Below are 12,186 nucleotides of genomic sequence, written 5' to 3'. Positions count from 1 at the left end.
CCATCAGGGCGGTTTCCCATGAGGTGGGGAAGAGGGTGGGAACAGGGCATCGTTATGAACGCCAGCGTGTTTCTTCCTCCCTGTGTTCTCTTTCAGTTGAGCTTGTTCATCACCCCTACACATACACAAGTCTTGGGCGGAATGGGAGGGAGGAGGTTAGCATATCCTTCCCCTACTGAAAGGAATTGGGGCAGGGGGAGGGGGGAGTGGAGGAGGCAGAATTCAGAGGAAAAGCTGTGTCTGGGGAAAGATGTGGCACTGATACAGAATGACCCATTTAAAAGGGCCATGGGAGGCAGCCCATGCACTCAGGTTTTCAACAAACTGTGTGCATGTGCAAACACACTTGCGCACACACACACTGAGAGGCTCGCCGTTCCACGTTTCCCAACACCCGCAGCCTCTCTCTGAGCACTCACCTGAAGGTGCCAAAATTCAGGCCACTAGCAAGTATAGGCAGGTACTCAGTGTCTGTCTATCTCTCCCCCTCTCTTCCTTTCTTTTCCCCTCCCTCTTGTGTTCTCTCTTCTCTTGCTCAATGTACAATGGGCATTTTGATGAGAACAAAAGGGACAGGGTTGGGAGCACGCTGGGTGACAGACAGATTGATAAGGAAGAAAAACATGGGATAACTCAGGAACGCCAAGCCCTGTGCACTGCGATCACTGAGCATTCAAACATCTGCCACGTGGGCGAAGACACTGATGGAGGAGTGGGTGAAAACAGGAGGACCCCAAAGTAAAGCTATGCCTTTTCTGGACATTGTTCGTTCCTTCCTTCATTCACTAAAATCTAGTAGGCACCATCTACCATGCTCCCAGCTGTATGCCAGGTACTGGGAAATAGACAAGTAAGACCTGGAGGCTCCCAGGCCAGCAGAGGGATTGGGCAGGGTTAGCCACTGACTCCTCCATCAGCCTTCAGACCGCCTCCAAAAAAAAGGATTTTGATATCCTCTAAGACTATCAGATCCCAATTTCTGGCCTTCAGGGCTTTGTCTAGTCTGACCCCATCCTGGCCTCTTCTGTCAGGAGAAGGAAATTAAATTTACATTTATATAGGTGGTTATTTGCACTTTATTTCATTTACTGTGTATCATTCCATTTCTCTTCTTTTTTTTTTTTTTAATTGAGACAGGGTCTCACTCTGTTGTCCAGGCAGGTGTGCAGTGGTGCAATCTCTGCTAACTGTAACCTCTGCTTCCCAGGCTCAACCGATTCTCCAGCCACAGCCTCTGGAGTAGCTGGGACTATAGCCATGCACCACCACACCCAGCTAATTTTTGTATTTTTTATAGAGATGGAGTTTCACCATGTTGCCTGGGCTGGTCTTGAACTCCTGAGCTCAATGCAATCTGCCCACCTCAGCCTCTCAAAGTGCTGGGATTACAGTCCTGAGCCACTGTGCCCAGCTCCCATTCCATTTCACAGATGTAGAAAGTGAGATGCAAAGCAGTTAAGTAATTTGCCCAGAGTGTAGCAGGGATTTAGACCTAGACTGACTGGCTCCACAGACCATGTTCTTCACTATCACACTGTACTACCTTTCAGGAAAAGGCAGAGGGTGAGAAATGGAGTGGTGCCCCCCTCCCATGACAGACTGGGATAGGGGAACAACTCTTTTTTTTTGAGACGGAGTCTCACTCTGTCACCCAGGCTGGAGTGCAGTGGTGTGATCTCGGCTCACTGCAACCTCCGCCTCCCGGGTTCAAGCAATTCTCTTGCCTCAGCCTCCCAAGTAGCTGGGACTACAGGAGCGCGCCACCACGCCCAGCTAATTTTGGTATTTTTTTAGTAGAGATGGGGTTTCACCATGTTGGCCAGGATGGTCTTGATCTCTTGACCTTGTGATCTGCCTGCCTCGGCCTCCCAAAGTGCTGGGATTACAGGCGTGAGCCACTGTGCCTGGCCGGGAAACAACTCTTGAATGGTTGTCAGGAGATATGGGTTCAAGCCCTCATTTTGCCACAAACTTGAATGTGACTTTGGACAGGTCACTTAACCTCTCACAGCCTCCTTTCCTATTTGAGAATTTTGATGAGATAATCTCTAAGGCCCTTTTATTTTTAACAATCTATCATAAATATGCAATTCCAATGGCCATATATGCTAGTGACCAAATCTTTTTTTTTTTTTTTTTTGGCACGATCTCGGCTCACTGCAAGCTCCACCTCCTGGGTTCGTGCCATTCTCCTGCCTCAGCCTCCCGAGTAGCTGGGACTACAGGTGCATGCCACCACGCCTGGCTAATTTTTTGTATTTTTAGTAGAGACGGGGTTTCACTGCATTAGCTAGGATGGTACCAAATGTTAACTCTTTAACGTCGGTGAATGGGAAAGAGGCAGAAGCGGCAGATGGGCATGGTCCTAGGCCAAGCCGTGACTGGAGAAAATAGGAATCGCATCTGGAAGACAACCATTTCAAATGGGCCTGCAGAGCGAGAGGAGTGTGTGAGAACTCGGCTCCAGGTCAGGTCTGCCTGGTTTTTGGTGAGCCAGCTCCAGTGGATTAATACTCAGGCCCAGTGATGGCAGAGGACAGGGCCAGAAAGACACATTGAGAACGGGAGGTGCTCACCATGACAATGTTGGCCAGATGGGCAGAGACGAGAGCATACACCCCTCCAGAAGAGCCCACGACTGGAGCAGTCATGTCAGCCACAGACACTGCCAAGGACCCTAGTACAGAAAGACAGCAAGAATTCTCAGGAATGCGGGACTCGGCTCACCCACCCCAGCCCCAGGCCTTGGATTCTGCAGACTCTGCGCTAAGACTCCAGAGCAAGACGCTCCACCTCTTCCTCCTTTGAGTCCATGTTGCCAGGGAGCTTCCCCTCCCCTCCCCTCCCCCTCCCTCCCTTCCTTTCTTTTTCTTTCTTTCTTTTTTTTTGAGACAAGGTCTAACTCTGTCACTTAGGCTGGAGTGCAGTGGCACGATCAGCTCACTACAGCCTTGACCCCCGGGCTCAAGTGATCCTCCTGCCCCAGCTTCCCAAGTAGCTGGAACTACAGTCATGCGCCACAATGCCCAGCTAATTTTTGTATTTTTCTTTGTAGAGACAGAGTCTTACTATGTTGCCCAGGCTGGTCTCAAATTCCTGGACTTAAGCAATCCTCTTGCCTCAGCCTCCCAAAGTTCTGGAGTTACAGGTGTGAGCCACAGAGCCCTGCCTCCAATGCATTTCTTAGAGGATTAATTTCTGGCTGAAAGAACCATTTGATTCTTTGACTCAAAGACGGAAGTGTCCTGCCCAAAGTAAAACTCAGACTTCTAGCTGGATTATCTGCCTCTCAATCCAAGGTCTGCCTGACATGGTGCTATGTCAGGGTTCTGGAACCATAACAAAAATAGTAGCAGTAGTTTTTGCAGAAACAGCTGCCACCTAGGTGACACGGATACCAAGCAAACATTTCACAGACTTTCTTCCCTTCAATCCTCAAGACAGCCCTCTGAGGCAGGCACCAGTAGCCTCATTCCTGAGATGAGGAGACCAAGCCCAGAGTCTCCTGGGAGGAAGCGCTGGAACCAGGATTTGCATCTGGGTCTGCCTGATGCAAAACCCACCCGTATTCTTAACCAAAGCCTGCACTCTTGGCCTCTCTAGCAGCCAAGCCCCAAACTGGCCCGGAGGTTAACCTCCACTTTCTTCCATCCATATTTTGTACATGCTTTCGTGTGTTACTCCTTGGTCTCATCATTATGTTCATACATGTTGAAAATGAGATTCATATATGTTGTTGAATGAAGCAGCAGCGTCTTCTTTCTTGTTCCATTGTAAGAATATGCTACAATGGCTGGGCACAGTGGCTCACGCCTGTCATCTCACCTTCTTCCATCTCTCCCTCTGTTAAATAGCATCTAGAAAACTGCTTAGGGTTACGTCCACCCTTCCTCCAGCCCAGTTAAATCACAAAAGGCCAACAGCATCTCTTGAGTGGGGCTCCTTTGGAGGAAACATGTCCTTGAAAAGTCATGGGGAAGAGAGAGAGATGATGTCATACCCTCTGGGGGAAAGGAAGGGGGAAAGAAAGGCTTGGTCTGGGGGATGACAAACTTTTGTCCTGGGAGGCAAGCTGAACAAAGAGAAGAGGGGAAATTTATTGTTCTGGTCTCATTTAAGTGTGATCAATGCTTTGGCTTCCAAGGGAGGACATGGGAGACTAAAAATAACTAGGAGGTAGAGCCCAGGGCTCAGAGGATGAGAGGTGGCTGGCCTGGGTGAGTGTGCAGAAATTACCACTGGAAAATGCCCGGGGGCTCAAGAGCCAATTAGCTGCTGGAGAAAGGAGGGACAGGCAGAAAGCCAAATTCTGCAGGCTGTATAGGGTGAAAGATCCACGGACTTAGGAGGAGCAACCAGAGCACTCAAGGACCTGACAGCAGAGCCCCCTGATAAAACTCCTCCACCTCCCCTGCTCCACCTCCATCAAGGCCTCCCCTACTCACTGAGATCCTTCAGGAAAGAGAGTCCCCACAACCAATTCTTGGTCTCAAGGGGGATATAATCTCTCAGAAAACAAAAACAAAAACCAAAACCTGTCATGAACTGAGGACTCCCAAGTCCTCCTCCCCTCCCAGGGCGACTATAAATCTTTCATGCTTTCCCTCTAGCTTTAATTAGGTATTGATCTATTGTCAGATAACTTTCTTTTTCTTTTGCTTTTTTTACTGCTTAGCCACAGGGTCAGCCATATATAACAGGAAAGAAAAATCCCAGGGTGGCAAACAAACAGGCAGCAGGATCTGCATGACAAAGGTTTCCCACGCTCTCCTGGTGGGGCTGTCTGCGAAGGCTGCATTGCAGGGCTGCAATGAGGGCTGGCTGCCCAAGCTGCTCCTCATTAATTACCTTTTGGACAGAGGAAGCCCCAGCCTCCCTAGGCTGGCTTCTTTTCTCAGAGCAGGTCTGTACACACTGGCCCAGAGTCCACTCCCTCGCCCCTGCCCCAGCACGGTCCACCAAGGCAGAGCCGCCCCAGGGCAGCCCCAGGCAGGGATGGGCCCCCGCCAGGGTCAAGCTAGCACACAATGACCTTTCCCTCACCCTATCCACGGCTCGGAGTCCTGACCCTAGGGTCAGGGGTCAGCGTGGGATTGTGGCAGGAGTATGGAAGGGGCCTGGCCAGCTAGCTGTGTGACCTTGGGCACAGTCCCTGAATTCTTTGGGCTTCAGTTTTCTTTCACGTCTATAAAATGAGGTCTAAGGCTTTCTGACTTTTGAGCAGCAAAACTCTCTTCAAAGGAAACCTTTCAGGGACGCCCTAACCCATGGAGCAGAACACAGGCAGCAGCTCTGGCTAAGTGGGGATGGGGCCTAGAGAACAGTTTGCCAGTGCTGGAGGGGACCTCCCTGGTTCCTTCCAGATCAGACATTCAGTGACCTGAGTCTTGGCCTAAGATCCAGGGGCCGCGGCTCGGGTCCCGGTTCTGGAACCTCAAAGGTAACGGCCTGAATCCACCTGCCCCCCATTGGTGATATAAAGACTTTTGGGCCAGGTGCGGTGGCTCACCCCTTATGTAATCCCAGCACTTTGGGAGGCTGAGGCAGGCAGATCATCTGAGGTCAGGAGTTCGAGACCAGCCTGGCCAACATGGTGAAACCCCATTGCTACAAAAAACAAAAAACAAAAAACAAAAAACAAAAATTAGCTGGACATGGTGGCGCACACATATAGCCCCCCAGCTACTCGGAATGCTGAGGCACGAGAATCGCTCAAACCTGGGAGGCAGAGGTTGCAGTGAGCCGAGATTGCGCCACTACACTCCAGCCTGGATGACAGAGCAAGACTTCGTCTCAAAAAAAGCTCCAAAAAACAAACAAAAGCAGACTTTCAAGTGACTGCAGGTGAGGCCTGGACTAGAGCAACTGGAAGAGACCAAAGACAAACATGGGGCTGTGTACACATAAACACAGTAATAAAGGCCCTCCCTGGGCAGGAAGTGTGGGCCAGGGAGGAATCCCCTCCAGAGCTCTGAACAATCCTAACAGGTACAGGCAGATAAGACCAGTATGAATTCCACAGAGGTCATGGGGGCAGAGGACTAGGAGAGAATGGCAAACTGGAGTGACATGCCACACCTCTGCACAGAGGCAAACCATGGACCTTAGTTCTCATCAGGATTACAAATTCTGTATCCTGCACCCCAAAATTCCAAGTTCATGCCAGCACACAGATAAACTGACAACTTTGCCCTAAGGTACAGCTGTGTTAATTTTAGCCCAGAAAATTTTAAAGCAGGTGTTCTTCAACATCTTCTTTGGCCTTAAAAAAAATCCAAATAAAAATTGGCAGAACATTTATCTTTAAGTAATGTAACTTTACTTACGTATCTTTCCTTTTTTTTTTTTGAGACGGAATTTCACTCTTGTTGCCCAGGCTGGGGTGCAATGATGAGATTTCTGCTCACTGCAACCACCGCCTCCTGGGTTCAAGCAATTCTCCTGCCTCAGCTTCCCGAGTAGCTGGGATTACAGGTGCCTGCCATCATGCCCGGCTAATTTTTGTATTTTCAGTAGAGACAGGGTTTCGCCATGTTGGCCAGGCTGGTCTCAAACTCCCCATCTCATGTGATCCGCTCTCCTCGGCCTCCCAAAGTGCTGGGATTACAGGTGTGAGCCACCACGCCCGCCAACTTTCCTTTATTCTATAAATATTTATTGCCCAACATGTGCCAAGCCCTGTGCTAGGCCCTGAGGATGCACACGTGGTTAGTAATCTATATAATCTATAATATAAGATTGGTGATATTGATTTTTTTTTTTTTTGGTAGAGATGGCGGTCTGTGTTGCCCAGGCTGGTCTTGAACTCCTGGCCACAAGTAATGCCCTCACCTCAGCCTCCCAAAGTGCTGGGATTACAGGAGTGAGCCACTTTGCCCGGCCCAAGATACTGTTTTCTAAAATACCTACATTGTGTGCCATATAATTGCTAGCCATAAGTGATTTTCACATTGGCCTCAAGCATTGGTTAGAAAGAAGCACAGGGGGCTGCCGGGCGCAGTGGCTCACGCCTGTAATCCCAGCACTTTGGGAGGCCAAGGTGGGTGGATCATGAGGTCAGGAGTTCAATACTAACCTGGCCAAGATGGTGAAACCCCGTCTCTACTAAAATTACAAAAAAATTAGCCGGGTGTGGTGGTGGGCGCTTGTAATCCCAGCTATTCAGGAGGCTGAGGCAGAGAATTGCTTGAACGCAAGAGGCGGAGGTTGCAGTGAGCCGAGATCATGCCACCGCACTCCAGCCTGGGTGACAGAGTGAGACTCTGTCCCAAAAAAAAAAAAAGAAAGGGCTTGGGAAGGGCTCCTCCCTAGTTCTAGTACTTTTCAGGTAAGCAAATCTGCAAGTCATTTCACCTCCCTGGGCTGCCTGTAAAATGGGAGTGATAGTACTCACCATATAGGACAGCAGTGATGAGTATAGCATCCACGATCATCCGCAAACCCCTCATCATATGCCTGGAGCATGTATATGCCCCACAGAGGTTAGCTATCCTTGTTATAAAGTGTGGGTTGGAAATACTTTCACTGGGAAGGAATTAGAGAGTAAGGCTGCCAGACGTCTATTAAGGTCTCCTTTGGTTTTTTTCTTTCTTTCTTTTTTGAGACAGGGTCTTGCTCTGTCACACAGGCTGGAGTGCAGTGGTGTTATCACAGCTCACTGCAGCCTTGTACTCCTGGGCTCAAGTGATCCTCCTGCATCAGCCTCCCAAGTAGCTGGGACTACAGGCCTACACCACCATGCCCGGCTAATTTTTTAAAAAGTTTTTTGTAGAGACAGGGTCTCCCTATGTTGCTCAGCTTGGCCTGGAACTCTTGGGCTCAAGCGATCCTCCTGCCTTGACCTCCCAAGGTGTTGGGATTACAGGTGTGAGCTACTGTACCTGGTCTGCCTTGGTTTCTGACAATAAATTAACTGCAAAAAGGACAAGGACCACCTTTTGGTTCTCGTCATACTATTATAGTGGTTGAGATCACAGCCTTGGGGGTCAGACCCTGCCCAGCTCCACCACTTTCTCGCTGTGTCTTCTTGGGCGAGCCACTTAGCTGTCTAAGCCTTGGTTTCCATATTTGTGCTGGGGGAGGGCAACAGTGCCCACCTCGTAGCGTTGCTGTGTGGATGAATTACGGCCTGCATATGGTAGGCACTGATAACTGCCACCCGTCCAATCTAGGGCTGGCTGGCTGTAAACTGGCTCCCCTCTCAGAGGAAAGCTTGGGAGGACAGGAAAGGGTAGACTGCAGAGACAGATCAATCAAGTCAATCATGGAGATCAATGACATGTGTGGTCACCAGAATGCCCTCTGGTCTTAATCAATGACTCAGACAGAACAGTGCACGCCATGTGCTCAGTGATACAGCCCTACATGCTCACATTCAGGTGATGAGCTCTGCTTCTGTCTGAATCGTCCCACTCTGCACTGGTGTCACTGGGGAGGTGACACCTACACTGTCTCCCCACTGCATGTCACCTGGTTTGGGTGAGGTCTGAAGTCCGTTTGAATCTTATTTTTGTCCTCTAGGTTATTGGCATTCCCATCTAATTGAATACTAACTGCAAATGTTATTAATGTCTTCCCTGTCCCTTGCTATTTAACATCTGGGTCTCTGGGTACTGAGGTATGGAAAATGGGGCTATCAATCCTGAGATGTCAGGATTAGGGGGTGTGTGGGTGGCTGAACAAGTCTGGCACTTAGAGATGCTCATCAGCCCTTTGTTCAAGGACGTGGTGAGCCTTGGATTCTGGGAGGGGCTTGCAGGGGTGCTGTCCAAGGTGGCCAATGATTTTAACCTCAGCGCATACAGGAGCGAAGGAGATGGTGCAGGGTGAATCTCCCAGGCCAAGGGTTCATGCGCTAGCAGACTAGCCTCATGTGGGTGGGGTGGGACCCTTCCTCTTTGATTTCTGAAACCACTTCAGTTACTCCCAGGGTCCCTGCCTGCCTGTTGTTTACAAGGCTGACGCTGCCCGGCTCTCCTGATGACAACTTTAATACCACTCAGAAAGGATTAAGATCTTACTTAAACATACACACAAAGCTCCCTTGGGCACAGCTGTCAAGCTGAAGAGCTGAGGCGGCAAACCTTTTTTAAAAAAAAAAAAAAAAAAAAACAGCTGGCAATAAAGTTGGAGACATCACGAGGGAGATCCTCATGTTCAGAGGCCTGGCTGGCAGACTCTTCCTGCAGAAATCCACGCTCTCCCCAGCTCACTTCACCCACCTCACCTCCCACTGGGGAGGGGGCAGAAGGTGGAAGGCTCACTGGAAGTCACTCTGGCCACTATCCATGAAGGATGATCACTGGCCACACGTGTGCCCAGTCAGCTGGAGGCCCAGATGCCTTCAGATGGAGCCAGGGCTCACTGCCTCTTAGGCCAGACTCCCTGTCAGCAGTGGGTCAGGCAAGGGGACTGCGGTTGGTCTGGGTAGCAGCCAGCTCTCTTTTTGGGGACAGGTGCTACGTGGCCAGGGTGGTAACTGGCTCCACTCACCCCTTTGATTCCCCTGTGGGGATCTCACTGTGCCCTTGCAGTTTTCGGAGCACTGTTGTTCCATCTGTTGCCTCACTCACTCCGCCCTCCTAGCAACCCTACAGGCAGATCTCATTAGTTCCCTCTTAAAGCTTAACATGGCCAAAAGAGGTTAGGAAATTTCCCCAAGCTCAGAGAGCTACCACCTGGTGGTGTGAGACCGAGAGTCGGTTGGCCAGCCTGTCCCAAATCCAGTGCTCTCCTCCCCCGTCCTGCCACACACCTCCCTCTCTGGGCAGCAGTCCCCTCTCCAGCCTCATAGGGAGGTGGGTGTGCCTGGAGGACAGCCTGGTAAGTCAGGAGCCTTGGAGATGAGGATCTTCTGTGTGTCCTGGAAGCCTGGGGCTTGCCCCGCCCCACAGGGTCTCCCACCCCACCCTGGGGCAGTGTGCCTTTGTGGACATGGGGCCTACCTGCCTACCTGCCACAACACCGGCCACGTAGACAAGCCCAATTCGGGTGGCTCCATGCACCATCTCCAGGGGCACCCCCACCAGCAGCTGCAGCACCACATTGAGTCCCAGGTGTTCTATCCTGTGACAGAGAGACCACACTCACTCATTCATCTATTCATTCATTCATTCATTCAACAAACACCTGCATCCCCCAAGATGCCAGGGATCCAGCAGTGAACAAGACCACCTCTGCCTGTGAGGAGCTCATGGTCTAGGGGAAGGAATGACAATTCAGACAGACCATCTTGGAAAGCGTGTTCCTTCCAGATGGGACAGGAACACATGTGCAAGGCCTGGGCGGTGACTGGCAGCATTTCACTTGGCACAGTGAGACAGACTAACCACAGTCAAGATCCAGCAACTAGGCTGGGCGCAGTGGCTTATGCCTGTAAGCCCAACACTTTGAGAGGCCAGGGTGGGAGGACCACTCGAACCCAGGAGTTCAAGATCAGCCTAGGCAACATAGTGAGATCCCATCTCTTAAAAAAAAATAAAATAAAATAAAAAATCCAGCAACTCCATCAGTTAACATGTGAAAAACCAAGGCTCAGAGATAGTGACCAGCCACAGTTAGTGGCCACGCTGAGACGACAGTTCAGGTCTCCAATCTGCCTGACCTGCTCCATTCACTGGGCCATGTGGTCATTCCGGCTCTCTTTGTTTTTTGTTTGTTTTTGTTTTGTTTTGTCTTTTGAGATAGAGTCTTGCTCTGTCAACTAGGCTGGAATGCAGTGGCATGATCTCAGCTCACTGCAACCTCCGCCTCCTGGGTTCAAGCGATTCTCCTGTCTCAGCCTCCCAAGTAGTTGGGATAACAGGCCACCATGCCAGGCTAATTTTTCTATTTTTAGTAGAGACGGGGTTTCACCATGTTGGGCAGGCCAGTCTCAAACTCCTGACCTCAAGTGATCCACTCGCCTCGGCCTCCCAAAGTGTTGGGATTACAGGCATGAGCCACTGCGCCTGGCCATGTTCTGGCTCTATTTGTAAGAGCTACGGATGTTAGCTGGGCGTGGTGGCTCATGTCTGTAATCCTAGCAATGTGGGAGGCCCAGACAGGCAGATCACCTGAGGTCAGGAGTTCGAGACCAGCCTGGCCACCGTGGTGAAACCCCGTCTTTACTAAAAGTACAAAAATTAGTCAGGCATGGTGGCAGGCGCCTGTACTCCCAGCTACTAGGGAAGCTGAGGCTGGCAGGTGCCTGTAATCCCAGCTACTCGGGAAGCTGAGGCAGGAGAATAGCTTGAACCTGGGAGGTGGAGGTTGCAGTGAGCCAAGATCGCATCATTGCACTCCAGCCTGGGCAAAAGAGCGAGATTCCTTCTCAAAAATAAAAAAAAAATAAAAAAAAATAAATAAATAAAATAAAATAAAAAAGAGCTACGGATGTTTAAACAAAAATATGTTCTCAAAACAAGTGCAGTCATTAAAGATACATCTTATAACTTAATAATTCAAAGTTTTCCCTTAAAGTCTCATAAGGGAGGTTTCTCTTTACTGGTATAAGACGAGACCTAGGCCAGGTGCGGTGGCTCAAGCCTGTAATCCCAGCACTTTGGGAGGCTGAGGTGGGCGGATCACGACGTCAGGAGTTCAAGACCAACCTGGCCAATATGGCGAAACCCTGTCTCTACTAAAAATACAAAAATTAGCTGGGAGTGGTGGCATGCACCTGTAGTCCCAGCTACTTGGGGCGCTGAGGCAGGAGAATCCCTTGAACCCGGGAGGTGGAGGCCACAGTGAGCCAAGATCGTGCCACTGCACTCCAGCCTGGGTGACAGAGCAAGACTCCATCTCAAAAAAAAAAAAAGAAACCTATTCTGCTCCAAAACCCTCAGGACTAGGATATGGGATCCCAGGTTTTCTTTTTTTTTGTTTTTTTGTTTTTGTTTTTGTTCTTGTTTTTTTAGATGGAGTCTCTCTCTGTCATCCAGGCTGGAGTGCAGTGGTGTGATCTCGGCTCACTGCAAGCTCCGCCTCCCGGGTTCACGCCATTCTCCTGCCTCAGCCTCCCGAGTCGGTGCGACTACAGGCGCCCGCCACCAGGCCCAGCTAATTTTTTTGTATTTTTTAGTAGAGACGGGGTTTCACCGTGTTAGCCAGGATGGTCTTTATCTCCTGACCTTGTGATCCGCCTGCCTTGGCCTCCCAAAGTGTTGGGATTACAGGCGTGAGCCACCTTGCCCGGCTGGATCCCAG

At 50.3% G+C, this 12,186-nt stretch overlaps 1 protein-coding gene across 5 annotated transcripts in view; it reads right to left on the bottom strand.

The window, feature by feature from the left end:
• RHBDL3 (rhomboid like 3) overlaps positions 1 to 12,186 on the bottom strand; it is a 58,921-nt gene that overhangs the window by 16,851 nt on the left and 29,884 nt on the right. For 3 of the 5 annotated variants that reach the window (XM_054459968.2, XM_063656161.1, XM_063656163.1), the window contains 2 exons: positions 9,953 to 10,065; positions 2,577 to 2,677 (listed from right to left, as the gene is read on the bottom strand). In XM_054459968.2, coding sequence (XP_054315943.1) covers positions 2,577 to 2,677; positions 9,953 to 10,065 — 214 coding nt within the window. Of the gene's footprint in view, positions 1 to 2,576; positions 2,678 to 9,944; positions 10,066 to 12,186 lie in introns of all 5 variants that reach the window. The other 2 variants (XM_063656162.1, XM_063656164.1) reach the window with 2 other exon arrangements.

Source organism: Pongo pygmaeus, chromosome 19 (assembly GCF_028885625.2).
Source record: "Pongo pygmaeus isolate AG05252 chromosome 19, NHGRI_mPonPyg2-v2.0_pri, whole genome shotgun sequence".
Taxonomy (NCBI): domain Eukaryota; kingdom Metazoa; phylum Chordata; class Mammalia; order Primates; family Hominidae; genus Pongo; species Pongo pygmaeus.
This window is presented reverse-complemented; position numbering and strand designations above follow the sequence as displayed.